Source organism: Hyalella azteca, unplaced genomic scaffold (genome assembly GCF_000764305.2).
Source record: "Hyalella azteca isolate HAZT.00-mixed unplaced genomic scaffold, Hazt_2.0.2 contig6555, whole genome shotgun sequence".
NCBI lineage: Eukaryota > Metazoa > Arthropoda > Malacostraca > Amphipoda > Hyalellidae > Hyalella > Hyalella azteca.
The window spans coordinates 111,049-126,103 of record NW_025936713.1 but is presented as its reverse complement, the minus strand read 5'-3'; the positions used below and the strand labels follow the sequence as shown (position 1 = coordinate 126,103).

Below are 15,055 nucleotides of genomic sequence, written 5' to 3'. Positions count from 1 at the left end.
TACAATGGCAAACAAAGATGTCAAAAACCATTCAAATTTAGGAAACTTCTTGATATTTAATAAGATTCGAATACAATGCATAAGAAAGATACATTCTATGTGGAGCAACGAGGCGGGTAGGGGGAGCGCGGTCTAAACATCCTCCAAGTTTTCCAAATATTTTGGAGAAGTTTTCTTGGCGAGCAACCTTCTTCCGATATTATATATATTTGTTGAGCTTTCAATATAAGCATCAAACTTTGTAACCTTTCACGTAAGAAAAATATCGAATATTGCCAACAGAAACATCAGAAAATTAGAGTGCAAACACAGGACGAAACTTTTTCTAGTGCTCCGCTCGGGGGCAATGTAAAAACAGCGCGTGGAAATATGTTATTGAAAACATGAACGCATAAACAGTAGAGTGCTGTGCGGGTATAAGACGCGCGCTTCTGCGGTCACAGAAAATTTTTGTGGCCTGAATCACAACAAATATTACCAGAAAATGTAAATGTGACCTATTATCCAAAAATGTAATGGTTTTTGCCACAAATGACATGTAATGGTTTTCTGGTTTAATTCTTCCAACTCACCGCTCCTGTTGAAATAGAGTTCAAATAATGTAGATAGAGTATTTTTTGCAGTGACTCGACTCCTGCGCGAGTGCCTTGGTTTTCAACGAGCCTGGAAGTTTTCTAATTGATATTATTAATAGAATATTAACAACTATACGCACGTTATTATGGAGCGCAGCGTTACGAGGTGGAGCCTTGTCTATCTATATAAATCAATTGCATCTTCTGTAGTCAACTCTAACTCTAATTATACTTTCTGTCATCTGATTAGTAGATTTTTTATTGGTGCTTGTGTAGGACTTTTTGTGAATAATGCTACTTGCAACAGAAATTGCTTTATTTTTTTTACAATAAGTGGGTTAATTTAAAATTCAAAGTACACGAGTTTAGCTTCACGTTTTGGTGACGCACATTTTACCACCGCGGAAGCTAATGCGAAAAAATGAAATTTAATTAACGATGTCGGTGATCACATGAGCCAGGAAGAAGTTTAGTTTAAAGTTGAGTATTTTACTCTTGCAGTGACCCGCGAGTCATATGATGACTTGATAACGCTTAAAAAAATGAATGTAATTTTTCAACGTTGTAATACAACGGTGAAAAGTTTGTTTAACACAAACGATATAACTATGAATTGAATAAATTTACAATTAGGCGAAAACACACTCATGTAGGATTTTTATCAGATGGAAAATAAATTAAATAATTTTGGTAACTTCTAGGGATTTTTTGAGTATCTCAGGGAAAAAAACATGCTGATTTTAGAAGCAATGTTCAAGAGGCGCCGCCATTGAAGATGCAAATCACAGTCTGGAAATTCGACGCTGCCGAGCGAGCGCAAGATCAATGGACGACGTGTTGGGTCGAATTTTTTTTTCTAACATTGAAGGTTTAACAAAGCTTTAATCGGGAACGTTTTCCTAGGTTTCGGTCAATAGCGGCATTTTCCGATGATTAAAATATTGAACGTGACCAATAATATTGAACGTGACCAGAATATGTAAACGTGACCAATTATCCAAAAATGCAATGGTTTTCTGCCATAAATGACATGTAATGGTTTTCTGGTTTGATTCTTCCAAGTCACCGCTCTTGTTGAAATAGAGTTCAAATAATGTCGATAGAGTATTTTAAAATAAAATAAAATAAATTTATGATCAGGGCAACAATACGACTTTGTCTCACTCCCACTATTTTATTATCATATTTTGCAATTATTATCTGCCTTGTTCATGCGCAAGATATTCTTGACAGGCGTTGTATTTAAGTCATAGAACTTCTTGAAGCACTCAGAAAAATAAGGAGACCTTGTCCGAATAACGATGTGCATTTTGCATTTATGTGGGTCATCCTGACTCAATTTGCCTCGGGCGAAACGACTTTTCAGTGATCCGTGCAGAAAAGTTTGTCAATATTTGTACAAGAAGATCTATGTATTTTTCTGAGTGAAGAGAGCCGCCGCTACACGCTTGGCCGGAGCGTAGACTTTACCGGGCACTTCAAAAGTGGCCTGAAATCCGAAAAAATTTTTTAGGCGATGTCAGAAAAGTCTGATAGCTTCAAAGACATCAAAAAGGGACGTTTAATGGATGAAATATTAAATCAGAATTTGTTGACTGAAACGGCTGGTTGAACTTGTTACGATTAAACACAATATCCGAATAATTGAAAAACTATTATTGTACATAAAATGCAGAGATTAATTGAAGATCAATATGAGAAGCTCCTGTCTATCATGAATATTAGAGGCCTGGTGTTCTCTACGGTTATAAGAGGTATTTACAGAACCTTTGCCGAATAAACTTGGAGATTTCAGAGGAGAAATTGATAAAATTCAATTCAATTTAATGCAACTAAATGTATTCAGTTATTGTAATTGATCTGATGTGCTGCTGACAGGTAGAGTAATTATGCGCAACAATAAACCAGTGCAATAAAAAATTTCATTCAAAAACAACTTGGTAAACTCTCAATAGATGCATGCTCATCCAGCATGGTAGGTCGGTTTCGTTTTGGTGATCTCTTTTCTTAAAATTCCAAAAAACTATGCAAGCTAGATCTTTTTAACATTAGAAATTCAAAACGATTTTGTTTAAACAGATGCTGACCAAAATTTCTAGATGTTAATATAACCAAAACGAATGAAATTGAAACAATGGGAATTTTTTTTAACGTCCTGAAACTAGGCGAGGCAGCTCGATTCTAGAAAGTTCAGTGCACTCATTTGGATATGAGGAAATCGATTCAAACGCAGGGAGGTCGCTTTGAACGTCAAAACGTCCATCATAAAGTGAACGGTTCAGTACTGCTTTGAACGTAAAAACGTCCATCATAAAGTGAACGGTTCAGTACTGCTTTGAACGTCAAAACGTCCATCATAAAGTGAACGGTTCAGTACTGCTTTGAACGTTAAAACGTCCATCATAAAGTGAACGGTTCAGTACCTGTCTCTTATACACATCTAGATGTGTATAAGAGACAGNATTCAACGTGAAGGGAAAAAGTGAAGTGAAACGCGAATATTTTCAGACGCTTGCTGCTCTCCAATGTCGCTGGGCAAAACCACTTTGAAGTCCTGACCTCAACGTTTATGTTCGGAAATAATGGCGGTCAAAAGCGCTCGTGATAGAAGCAATTTATGTTGCGGGTTATTGGAGTGGGTAAATTCGACCGACATTTTTAATAGAAATAAATTGTGTTTTGTAGCGAAAAGAAGAAAGGAACATCGAAAATTATCAAATAGATGTATAGTCTACAATGACAGAAATTCACGTGGGAAGAAGGTTGCACATACACGTGACCAAACGAGCTGTTGTAAGAGACGAGTTAACAAATTTTCGATCATTAAGTTACCTACCGACAATAAAAATATTAACACAATTACTTTTTACCAATTAAAACAATACGAATAAAAAATTAACCTCTGAACATGTAAAGCAGTACAGAGCTACAAACGAAACGGATCTCTGAACACGTAAAGCAAAACAGAGCTACAAAGGAAGCAGATCTCTGAACATGTAAAGCAGTACAGAGCTACAAAGGAAGCTAAAAGCGCTCGTGATAGAAGCAATTTATGTTGCGGGTTATTGGAGGAGGTACATTCGTCCGACATTTTTAATGGAAATGATTAGGGTGAAAAATGAATAAAACAATACGAATAAAAAGCCGATGAAAACAATACGAATAAAAGCGGATCTCTGAACGTATAATGTTAAATCAATGCTTCTTATAAAAACGTACAGAGATACAAAGGAAAGGAAGCGGATCTCTGAACATGTAAACAGTACAGAGATGCTAAGTAAAAGAAGCGGATCTCTGAACATGTAAAACAGTACAGAGTTGCAAAGGCAAGGTAGCAAGGATCTCTTAGCATGTAAAGGACTTCAGAGTTGTAAAGGAAAGATTGCGGATCTCTGAACATGCAAATTAATAGAGTTGCACAGGAAAAGAAGCGGATCTCTGAACACTTAAAGCAGTACAGAGCTACAAAGGAAGCGGATCTCTGAACACGTAAAGCAGGACAGAGCTACAAAGAAGCGGATCTCTGAACATGTAAAGCAGTACAGAGCTACGAAGGAAATAAGGCCACGAGTTTGCGTGATAGAGCAAAACAACAAAGCCAGCAACGGTCATTAAGGGAGCCTAGCGCAAGTCGTCGCAAGATTTAGTAAAAACAGCGATATAAATTACTTTTAAATCATACACCATAAAGAGGATCCTACTTAATCTTTCAACACGGTTCAAAATAAAATAAATATCAGAGACAGTCAAGTTAAGGAAAATAAATAATTTAACCATCATATGGGCTAGAAATTAATTCAAAACGTACGCAAAACTCTAAAGCGTGTAACTCCTCTTCAAAGCGTGTAAACTATTCAGCAAAATAAGCAAAGTTAAAATGACAACTATTCTCCCAACAAGTAACGGAGTAACTTCAATTATGCATAAAATATAAATGTACCCTAGGGTGGTCGTTCCACCCATCCAAGGCTTTTGACCGTTTCGCATCACAAATGAAGCATCAAATGCTTCATTTCATTTCAGCCTGCTGTCAAAGGAAACATCAAATGCAGACCGTTATCTTGAAGCTCTAAGTACAACAGATGGCGACCATGGATGTGCTCTGAGGTCTAAACGTGGAAATTGGCGGCAAATGTTCAAGCCTCTGATTGCTGGCACAGTGGGGTGGTGAAGTGGTAGATGTGATACCGATAACAGCCGGTGGGAGGTGATGTTGTGAAGGAAATGTTATTGATAACAGCCATTGGGTTGGTGATGTTGTTGCGGAAGTGTTGATAACAGCCGGTGGGTGGTGATGTTGTGGTGAAAATGTTATTAATAACAGCCGGTAGGGCAGTAAAGTGGTAAATGTGGTACCGATAACAGCCGGTGGGTGGTGAAGTGGTAGATGTGGTACCGATAACAGCCTGTGGGCGGTGATGTTGTGGAGGAAATGTTGATGATAACAGCTGGTGGTGGTGATGTTGTAGAGGAAATGTTGTTGATAACAGCTGGTGGGTGGTGATGTTGTGGAGGAGATGTTATTGATAACAGCCATTGGGTTGGTGATGTTGTTGTGGCAATGTTGTTGATAACGGCCGGTGGGTGGTGATGTTGTTGCGGCAATGTTGTTGATAACGGCCGGTGGGTGGTGATGTTGTGGAGGAAATGTTATTGATAACAGCCATTGGGTTGGTGATGTTATGGCAATGTTGTTGATAACAGCCGGTGGGTGGTGATGTTGTGGCTGAAATGTTGTTGATAACGGCCGGTGGGGTACTTATGTTATGAAGGAGATGTTATTGTTAACAGCCGGTGGGTGTTGATGCTGTGGTGAGCCAAAGTAGTCTGCATGTGTAGCGACTATAGTGCACTATACAATAAGTACTTTTAGTTTGCGGCACTACATAAACTAAACAGAATTTAACTTATTCCTTGATGCATGCTACTCAGAACCATAAGCATATGGTCGATCCAATGTAGCCGCGGAAAGCGGTCAGGATCCCAGCTGTAATTTATAGAGCGGCCCACGCGTGACCTGAAGCACTTATCCTTTTCTGAGTCTTGGGAGGAGCGACATATTTGCGGGCGCATTGACCTTTATGTCTTTAATAGTTATGTTACTATAAAGATATGCGAGGGCGGCTGTACTCATACCATCTTGCATACTGATATTTCACAGGATATTCGAGGTTTGAATTATTCCTACTCTTTTAATAATAGATTTTCCAGCGCGAACATGTTTGTATTAAAAGGAAGGTGAATAAGTAAAGTTATGATCCCAGCATTACTCCCGTGTTCCCTTTATGTCTAATTTATTTTAATTTTTTTTCTAATTTTCTCCAATTGATACGAAAAAAATTTACAAGTGAATTGATCATTGATGCCTGTCAATTTCAACAAATACACTGCACAAAAAAAAAAAAAACGGTCAGACCGGCGTTTTAGTGCCCCGCCTACTGGTGCAATAACACCGCATTGCCTTAATTATAGGGAAGTACATATATGAAACCCGAACCATCATGGTCGACTTTCACGGCACGGTCGGCTACTAAAACGCCATCCTACCGTTTTTTCACCGTTTTTCGAACTGTATACAAGGTTGTGTACAAGGTTGCGCGAAAACTCCAGAAAAACTGCCGAAGAGAAGTTGGAGTCAATATCGCATCGCACAGCAGCGTTGCCACTCGTTCATGACACGTCACATTTTCTGTTAAATTTCAAGTTGACAAAACCGTAAATGGCAGGCGGAATTGCCTCAACATCGCTGGACGGCGCTGGTGCGCTGGACACGTACAAAACCCTATTGCAACCAAGCTATTGTTAAAGAGTCTTTGTTTTGACTGACTGGAATTTAATATCTGGAAATAAACCTATTATATTCAGCTGTCATCGTTCACCTTCCTCATAATGTAGAGAAGAGATCACGAAGCTCATAATGAAGTTAAAGACTGTTTGCCATGCAACCCTAGATATAAGGGGCCAGATGGCGATGTCAAAAAAGAGAGCTCAAGCATTAATTACGATGTCACCTATAAGTTCAAAAAATATAACTCGATCAGTACTCACTGCAGTGAGTGCCAGAGAGCGCATTTTCTCGTCGACCAAAACGTGGTCACGGACGGACGGACGAACGGACGGACAGACGGACGGACATGACGAGAACAATAGCGCATTTTTTCCATAAATGCGCTATTGTTCTGCGCATTGTGAAAATGCGCTAAAAATAACGATTGCTAACGAAATGAATGTATAAGAATTAATCTTGCGAAATTGTGCCAGGTCCACAACCGTGAAGCATATGAAATAAAAATTAAGGGCAATCTGACCATCGAGAAAAATTATAACAGTTATCAGTATTTGTGGATGGCGTGGTGGTGAAGCTAATATAGAAACGAATCGTATAGAATCGTATAGAATCGAATATAAAAATCGTTTCGATTTTCAGGTATAAAATTTTTAGAAATTCTCGAATACAAAATAATAGTCATGGTTTTTTTACAATCTGCCTCAAAATTTAAATAAATCAAGACACTTTGCCTATGAGTCTAAATTTCAGTAGTTTTATAAAATATGGTTAAGTAGCTATACATATACACATTGATTAAGGAAGGGGTGCCCGGTATTGGATTAATTTCACGACGGATTTCGATTATTCAATGAGACAATCCTGATTTGGAAAAATAATGTAAAAACTAATTAATTATATAATTATCACATGATTCTATGCCAACCAATAAATATTTTATTTCTCTTCGTTTCAGAAGCAGCGGGAAACTTACCCGGAACTTGTGGTCTCATCTGACCAGTTCTGGACGCAACACGAGGCACGTCACTCAACCTTCGCTTTAAAATTCATGCTGACTCCAAGAACTGAATAACTTCTGCTTTTCTTAAGTCCACATCACAACATCAGCAATTGAAATTTTTCAGGAATGCAATAGCCAAAATTCCGGCTCAGGTTCGTTCCAAAACGATGGTTATTTATTTTCCGTAGCATTGAAATGCCCCAAAATTTTATTGGCCATTTCAACAAGAACTGTGTTGTATTACAGCCACTAAAATAGTCAAATAACTTATTCTACGTGGAAGATTGAGATTGGAAATTGTCATTTCAGCTGAAAACCTAGCCCACTAAATTACAGAGAAAAACTATGAAATTTCCATTTTACAGCCACTGAACAGCAACGAATACAGAGGAAGCTGTTCAAGAGTCCGTATTTCCAGGACCCAAATGCCCTGTCAACGCGGCTGGCATGAAGGCACCATTCTTCTTGCCACGGGCTTTTCGTTCAATTTCCTCCTGCTCTAAACGTACATAAAATTTCAGCGAAAGTACAGCGGAGCGGTCGAAGCTGGAACGGAAACGGCGGTCATTTCTAGGCGGGTTCCAAACAACATGGAAATGGACTAGACGTTGAGCGTCATTCCAGAACGCACGCGCGCTGGGAAAGAAGGCATTTTGGAATTTGTCTAAGACGATCTGCATATCGTTTAAGGAAATGTTTGATCCTGCGGGCATTTTACTGTGCTTTTACATCGGAGAAAAGTAAAAATATCATATGCTAATTCTTTCCAAAGAAAAATATTCATAATTCTTTGCAAAGTGTGGATTATGAAAGTGTATTGTTTCAAGAATTACAGACTGTTTTTTTATGTGAGCAGCGTTTCGTAGAAAAAATACTATCCTCCAATATATACAACTCTTTGCCATAAGCCCATAAAAATTTTAGCCATTGACAATACACAATTGCCTCGGTCAAGCTTAGAAACATTACCTTTCTTCTTGACGCAGCAATTCTAGATAAAAATAATCATTTTTGAGCCGGTCTCTCCTCGCACCGAAATCCAAGACTAGTTTGGGCGGAACATCTTAAGCGGGGGCAAGCGCCCCATTAGCCACGATGGGGGTGGATATAGCGCCCCCTTTCCAGCACACGTCGCTCCCCTTACCCTCGCCGGTCCACGACTACGTCACGGCTGAGGCCACCATCCTTGTCGGGGTGAGTATAATAATGATTATTTAGGATTATTTAAACCTATATGAATCTTACAATTTGATCACTGGCGAAAATACAATAATGATTAAATAGGAATATTTAGGCCTATAAGAATCTTACAATTTCGCCACTGGCGAAATGTCTAAAGTTTTCATAAAGAATAAACCAAAATATCCGTGATTACTGTTGCTTTGACGTGAAAATAAGTCTGTTTGGGAAGTGGGTGTTGAATAATTGATCTGGTGGTAGGCGAAGAATTGATCTAACGGGTGGTGAAGAATTGATCTGATGAAGGTTGAAGAAATAATATAGTGGAAGTTAAAGTAAGGCTTATGTGGGAATTAAAGAATTTCTCCTGAGATTTGATCAGCGTATTTGTTAAGATATTCATTGGATTTTGCTCTTAATGGGAAATAGAACAACAAATGGGGTGATAAGTATTGGCATATGTTGTACTTTTTTATTTTTACAAAATCATTTTTCAACGAAAATAAACAGAAAGTTGATTATACAACACACACAATTGGAACTTTTCCAAAATATTGTCAATTTACTCATCCGGGGTATAAACTTGGTAATTGGTATAAAATAATTGGTATAAAATACCAATTGGGTAATTGGTATAAAATAACCTCAACACGGAGTAAGTATTTACAAGTTATTTGTGGAAAATATGGCCTCGAAAGCGATAAAGTTCCGCATCATATTTGGCTGAAATCAGGTTAATGTCTACGGCCAATTTCGCCGACAAAATTGAATACCCGCCTTAAGGTGACGCGTTCATCATGAGACTGAAAACGCGGCCAAAATTGAGGTGCTGGCGAAGGCACGACAGCGAAGTTGGTTTTTTACGAGCAACACGCAAGCCTTTACTGCCGCTCGCCTCGTCATTGACGGGAAATTTCCACTTACAAGATGAAGGTTAAAAACTTTGTAGGCTTTCTCATCATGAAAAGATAACAGAAGAGAGATTCCAACGGCAGATGGGCAAGTTTAGAGAGGATAGACATGCAAATCCATGTCTAAAATGACTTGATAAGTTCCCGCGATAATTCACGGTCCACATCTAGACAATATATTCAATCTTTGCAGCATCTATTGAAATTCATAAATAATAAAACCGCAATGAATCAGTTCAAAATATTCAATATATTAAGATAAGTTGTTCTACCTTAATTTATTGGATTCAATATTTTCACAAGAAATTCCGCATCTTTCAATTCATGTACATCTGAATAAGTAAATTTCATATAATTTACCCAAATAATTTTTAGTCGTCTTTGCCTGATTTATTTTCATCATGTAAAAAATCGATGAAATTTGCACTTGTAGTTCCTCGTCTCTGAATTACAAACAACGATTTTTGCAATTCTTGGCAGGATTATGAGTGGTCGCGCATAGGACTTCCGTGCCTTAAGGGAGACGTCAAGTAGTCAGAAACTGTCCTACTATCATAATAGGTCATATAAATAAAACAGTAATACTAGTAAACCTTTACATCATGAAGACTCTATATTTTATCTATCTGCGTCAGGAACATTGTTATAGAAGAGGAAATTTCAATCAAACCTGACTGAATCCTAGCGGCTTTGGCTTACTTTAAAACTTTTTTCAAGAAGCCTAATCCCTTAAGTACTATCTGAAGTCCACATGTTTTCTAGCAATTTAAAATTTAGAGTTCTCATCAGAAAAGATTGATTATTATAAACGTTAATTTGTGGCCTTCAAACGCAAAAGCTCTTCAAATATGGACTAATAAATCTATTATATTTTATAAGTGGAATTCGACCCAAGCTGCTCAACAATAACTGTAATTTATAATTTATACGATCCCACGGCCATTGTGCATTTAACTTCCGGATCAGGGACATCAATTCTCTCGCTCGGATGTTTGTTATAGTAGCCTATCTACTGTTTGTTAGGAGCCTATCTATTCACTCACATAAATGAGTGAGACCTCGTCCAAATATCGATGCTCATCAAAGGCACGGTAAAAGAGCGTTTCAGAACAACGGGCAGACTTTGTTTCTATTTGGTCATTATCACTCATTCATTTGCACAGCGTAATATAGTTAAATAGTTACGTTCTACAGTGCATCAATGTCAAGAATTTTATGTCGCGATTGCGTTTTCTAGCACACAATTTTAACACAGATTTAAACGACAATGAAATAATGGATAAAATCATATAAATTACTTCAATTCATTGCCCTGTTGATGAAGCTCTCATCTTTTGCATCCTTGTATGAAATGAGAAATGGCTGGAGGTCATGTGGAAGCGGTCATTAGACGACGATGAGGCTTCAAAGGCTTTAAAGAAGCAAGAGCCTATAGAACCTCCGTGCTGCTGAGCTACAGCGTCAACAAGCGCTGCGTCTTAATCTCCTCAGGCACACACTGAAACTTGCTCGCCAGACCCTGTATTGCGGCCCGCTACCTCTTCTCTCGTCCTTGCCTTCTTACAATTATTCAATACCTTGCATTGTTACAGTTATGCGGCACCTAGCCCTGTTGCAGTTGTGCTTCATCTTGTCTTGTAACAGTCATGCGTCATCTTTCTTTGTGAGAGTTGTGCTTTATCTTGCCTTGTTAAAGTTATGCGTTACCTTGCCTTGTAACAGTTATTCAATACCTTGCATTGTTACAGTTATGCGTTATCTTGCCTTGTTGCAGTTGTGCTTCATCTTGTCTTGTCACAGTTTTGCCCTGCGTTACCTTGCATTGTTTCAGTTATGCGTTACTTTACATTGTCACAGTTATGCGTTACTTTACATTGTCACAGTTATGCGTTACTTTGCCTTGTTACAGTCGTTCGTTACCTTGCATTGTTACAGTTATGCGTTACTTTGCATTGTCACAGTCATGTACATATTGCCTTGTCACAGTCGTGCCTCATCTTGCCTTGTCACAGTCATGCATCATCTTGCCTTGTCACAGTCATGCATCATCTTGCCTTTTCACAGTCATGCATCATCTTGCCTTGTCACAGTCATGCATCATCTTGCCTTTGTCACAGTCATGCATCATCTTGCATTGTCACAGTTCTTCGTTACCTTACCTTGTCACAGTTATGCGTTACCTTGCCTTGTCACAGTTATGCGTTACATTGCCTTGTCAAAGTCATGCATCATCTTGCATTGTCACAGTTATGCGTCACAGTTATTCGTAGGTGGGAGGTTGTCATCCCCCTGATGGGCTGACCAATGGACACGGCGTCCCTGACGCGCGTTGACGGAAAACGAAATACGAAACTCATACTTAACGCGTGCTGTGCGCATTCGGTGCGATCATTTGAATTGTATCATATTTAATAGAATATAAGAAAATGTTTTAAAAATATTATTATCTTGCATTCCCTGCATCGTCAAGCCTGAACCTAAATGTGACAGTCCTATGTCCTATTGTGGTGACATCCATTAATCGCTATATTGGCCCATTAGCCGATATTGCGATAATATGCCATATAATAATCATGAGTTTAACTAATTAACCTTCACTTGGAATGTCTCACGTCAATGATATTCGTACCTAAAGGGCCTAGAGCCAACACCTTCCTTCAATTATTGACTAGATTTTTCAGCTTGATGATGCAGACATCTAATAAATAAATATATTATTATAGCAACGCCTGCATTACAGAGTCTGTTTAAAGTCCCATGTTTTTCAGGTGCTGGTGGTGTTCTACCTAACTGTGATTTTGCTGCTCTTTGGAAGCAACCTGGCGTGCCCACGAAGTTTGTTTCCTTCTTCACCTGCCGTGAAGAAGGCAGGTGCAGAAACAGTAGAAAACAATCACAGTGATTGTGACACCTGCATCGACATAGAAAGGGGTCACCCCACACTTGAAGGTGAAAATAGAAATGTAGGAAATGAATTCGGTGAAAATTCAGAGAGAGCTGCATCTTCGAAAATATACAGGGGAAATAGAAATTCAGGATTAAAGTACGACTATTGTTCCATAGATGCAGAGGATGATTTCGGGTCCAATGTGAGTCACGTGGAAACTTGCAAGATGTGCCAGCAAGAAGCAATCGAATCCGATGAATTTGTGGACACCGATGATAGCGACGATGATGAGGATTACAGTTACGATGACACTCTAGTGGTCGACAGAAAAGGGGAATATTCGATAAGTTACTATAAGAAACAGTGCAATGACATCGACGAAATAAACTGGAATGTTCGTAGCGATCCTCAAGGAAATTATTCATCAGATGTTAGGCAGTGTCGATGCGTAGAACCGCGCTACGCTGAGATCGTCGGCGGACAACAAGACTACAATCGCTACAAAAATTTATACCGCATTGAGAACCAGGAAACCATGGCAATACGACAAGAAAAATTACGTAACCTCGAGCAGCAACTGCGAGCCCATAGCCGGCCTGTTCCCTTTGAAGAGAATCCTACTGAAATCCATCGCGAAAAAGTCAGTTGTGAATGTTTGCATGCATTGCCCCGATCGTCGAGCGCCAGCGACAAAATGTCTGGCCATTTGCGCAGCAAATTAGGCATGCCATCTAGGGCAATGAGAGCACCAAAGCTCAATGAGTCGTTGGCACAGGTTCATTATCCGCCGCACAATCGGCCAAATTACCTGGAGTCCCATAGCATGGTTTGCAAATGCACTACTTTGCTCCACACAGACACCTATATTGGACATCCTAAAAAGTACGGCCCTGTGAATACAAATCGAAATGAGTTCGTCTACAAACAAAGCCGCAATTGCGGACTTTGTGACGATTTGTGCGTCACTTGCAGTGAAACTAAAGGCATAAAAGGTGCTGAAAACAACACTAAATATGAAAAGTGCGATAACTTCACAACATCGCGTAGATTTTTGCAGCAAGATACGGCAGATACGCGGACTCTAGCAAGCCGGCGGCATTCGGTAACGACGCAACTCAATCGATGGGCATCTTCATACGAGAGCCCTCCTGGCCATCGACTTACAATGCCATCGAACTCCGGAAACAATGGTCCATCATCTTTGAAAAATTCCACTTCCGATAGCTTTCTTTCGAACCATGTCAAGTCTTGCAAAGTTTGCTCAGATCTGAGTGTGTCTAAGATGGAAAACGCCCACGGCAGGACCGTTCATCTTATCTCCATGCCTCCTAGTCACACGAGTTCTTTCATTCAGAAAGAAACAGCGACTCCTGTTCATGAGTCTCAACGTCTTTTAAAAATTAGTAGCCCAGAAATAAACGGAAATATATTATCCAAAATTAATGGTGAGCAAATAAAAGAGTTTAATCCCCAGAAAAACAAGTCTAAAGCTCCTATGGACTCTGCAGTCAAGAACGAGCAGGATGTGGACATGAAGCTTTCGACTCCTTTGACTCAAGAAGATAAAGTCGCAATGTTCTCAAAACTTCATCATTCAGTATCACCAGACGAGAAATGCGAAGTTAAATCAACTGAGATAGAAAAAACAAAAGACGAAGACGCCACCCAACATGCAAACCTCACAGACAACGTGCCAAAAAAGGCTACCGAGTCCAGCGTGGACCCAAATAAATTCCCTGATTACTCGAAGGACTCGAAGGCGGATCGACCATCCTCGAGCCAACTGAAGTCTGTCCGAGAAGCTGCTTCATCACAGCGGACAGCTATAAAAGATTCCCTGGATCTGGAGGTGGTGCTGCTCGAGGAAAGATCTGGCCATGTTGCCACGCATTTGGCGTCAGTGTAAGTGACGTCGTCGGTCGGTAGAATATTATTAGGCTCCATAATTTGATGAGAACACTAATAAGTTATCACGTTTATTTAGCGTTGTAGAGTTATACCGTTTATGTAGCGTTGTATCGTTAACCCGTTATTTTACCCGTTATACTAGGGCCTTCTACATCTTGAATCGTCTTCTTCATTCTTGAATCTTGAATGTTTGATAACGAATTCGAGGATGATAAGGCAATGATACATTTCTAATTTAAAACTGAACTAATGTTCAGTTTCAGTTAACTAATCTGTAATGTATAGCATTTTAATAGTAAATTGACTTGTCATTGAAAATCCGAAAAGGATTAATATTCGCAATGATATATACGTAAATTTATATAAAAATTTTTATTGAAATATTTTGAGCATGATCATATACCGAAAACTGAATTAAAATATTTCATACAATTCGAATGTATCGTTGTACTTGAAACTTTATTCTACGTGTACAGATAGAATTATTATATATACTTCGCTCCTTGTGTAAAGGACAATTAATAATTCAAAAAAACGAAACCACCATTACTTGTGACAGCAAAAAAAAAAAAAAAACTATGTGCAGTATAACAATAGTGATCAAATACACCATTAAGTTTAATATGAATTAACATTCCATGACCTTACGCATGACTTGCAAATGTCTTTATAGAAACCAGTCTACGCTCCTTAACTGCCTGAAGGCATTAATAGTTGTTACTATGAATTTTTCATGGTATGAGTTGTTACTATGAAAAATTCATAGTAACCAACTTGAACATGGTTGTTGTTCATTTTAATATGAGA

General features: G+C 38.8%; 1 protein-coding gene across 1 annotated transcript; it reads left to right on the top strand.

Annotated features, from left to right (window-relative positions):
• Positions 1-8,174: 8,174 nt before the first annotated feature.
• LOC108681804 lies at positions 8,175-14,833 on the top strand. The gene is made up of 2 exons (XM_018170878.2): positions 8,175-8,557; positions 12,222-14,833. Exons 1-2 carry the CDS (start codon positions 8,459-8,461, stop codon positions 14,244-14,246), a joined length of 2,124 nt encoding a protein of 707 aa, XP_018026367.1. The 5' UTR covers positions 8,175-8,458; the 3' UTR covers positions 14,247-14,833.
• The last annotated feature ends 222 nt before the right edge of the window (positions 14,834-15,055 follow it).

Excerpts from the sequence above, each read along its gene's own strand:
- LOC108681804 (XM_018170878.2), top strand. The coding sequence starts at position 8,459 with ATGGGGGTGGATATAGCGCCCCCTTTCCAGCACACGTCGCTCCCCTTA. Across the intron at positions 8,558-12,221 it reads AGGCCACCATCCTTGTCGGG|GTGCTGGTGGTGTTCTACCT; the intron begins GTGAGTATAATA and ends CATGTTTTTCAG.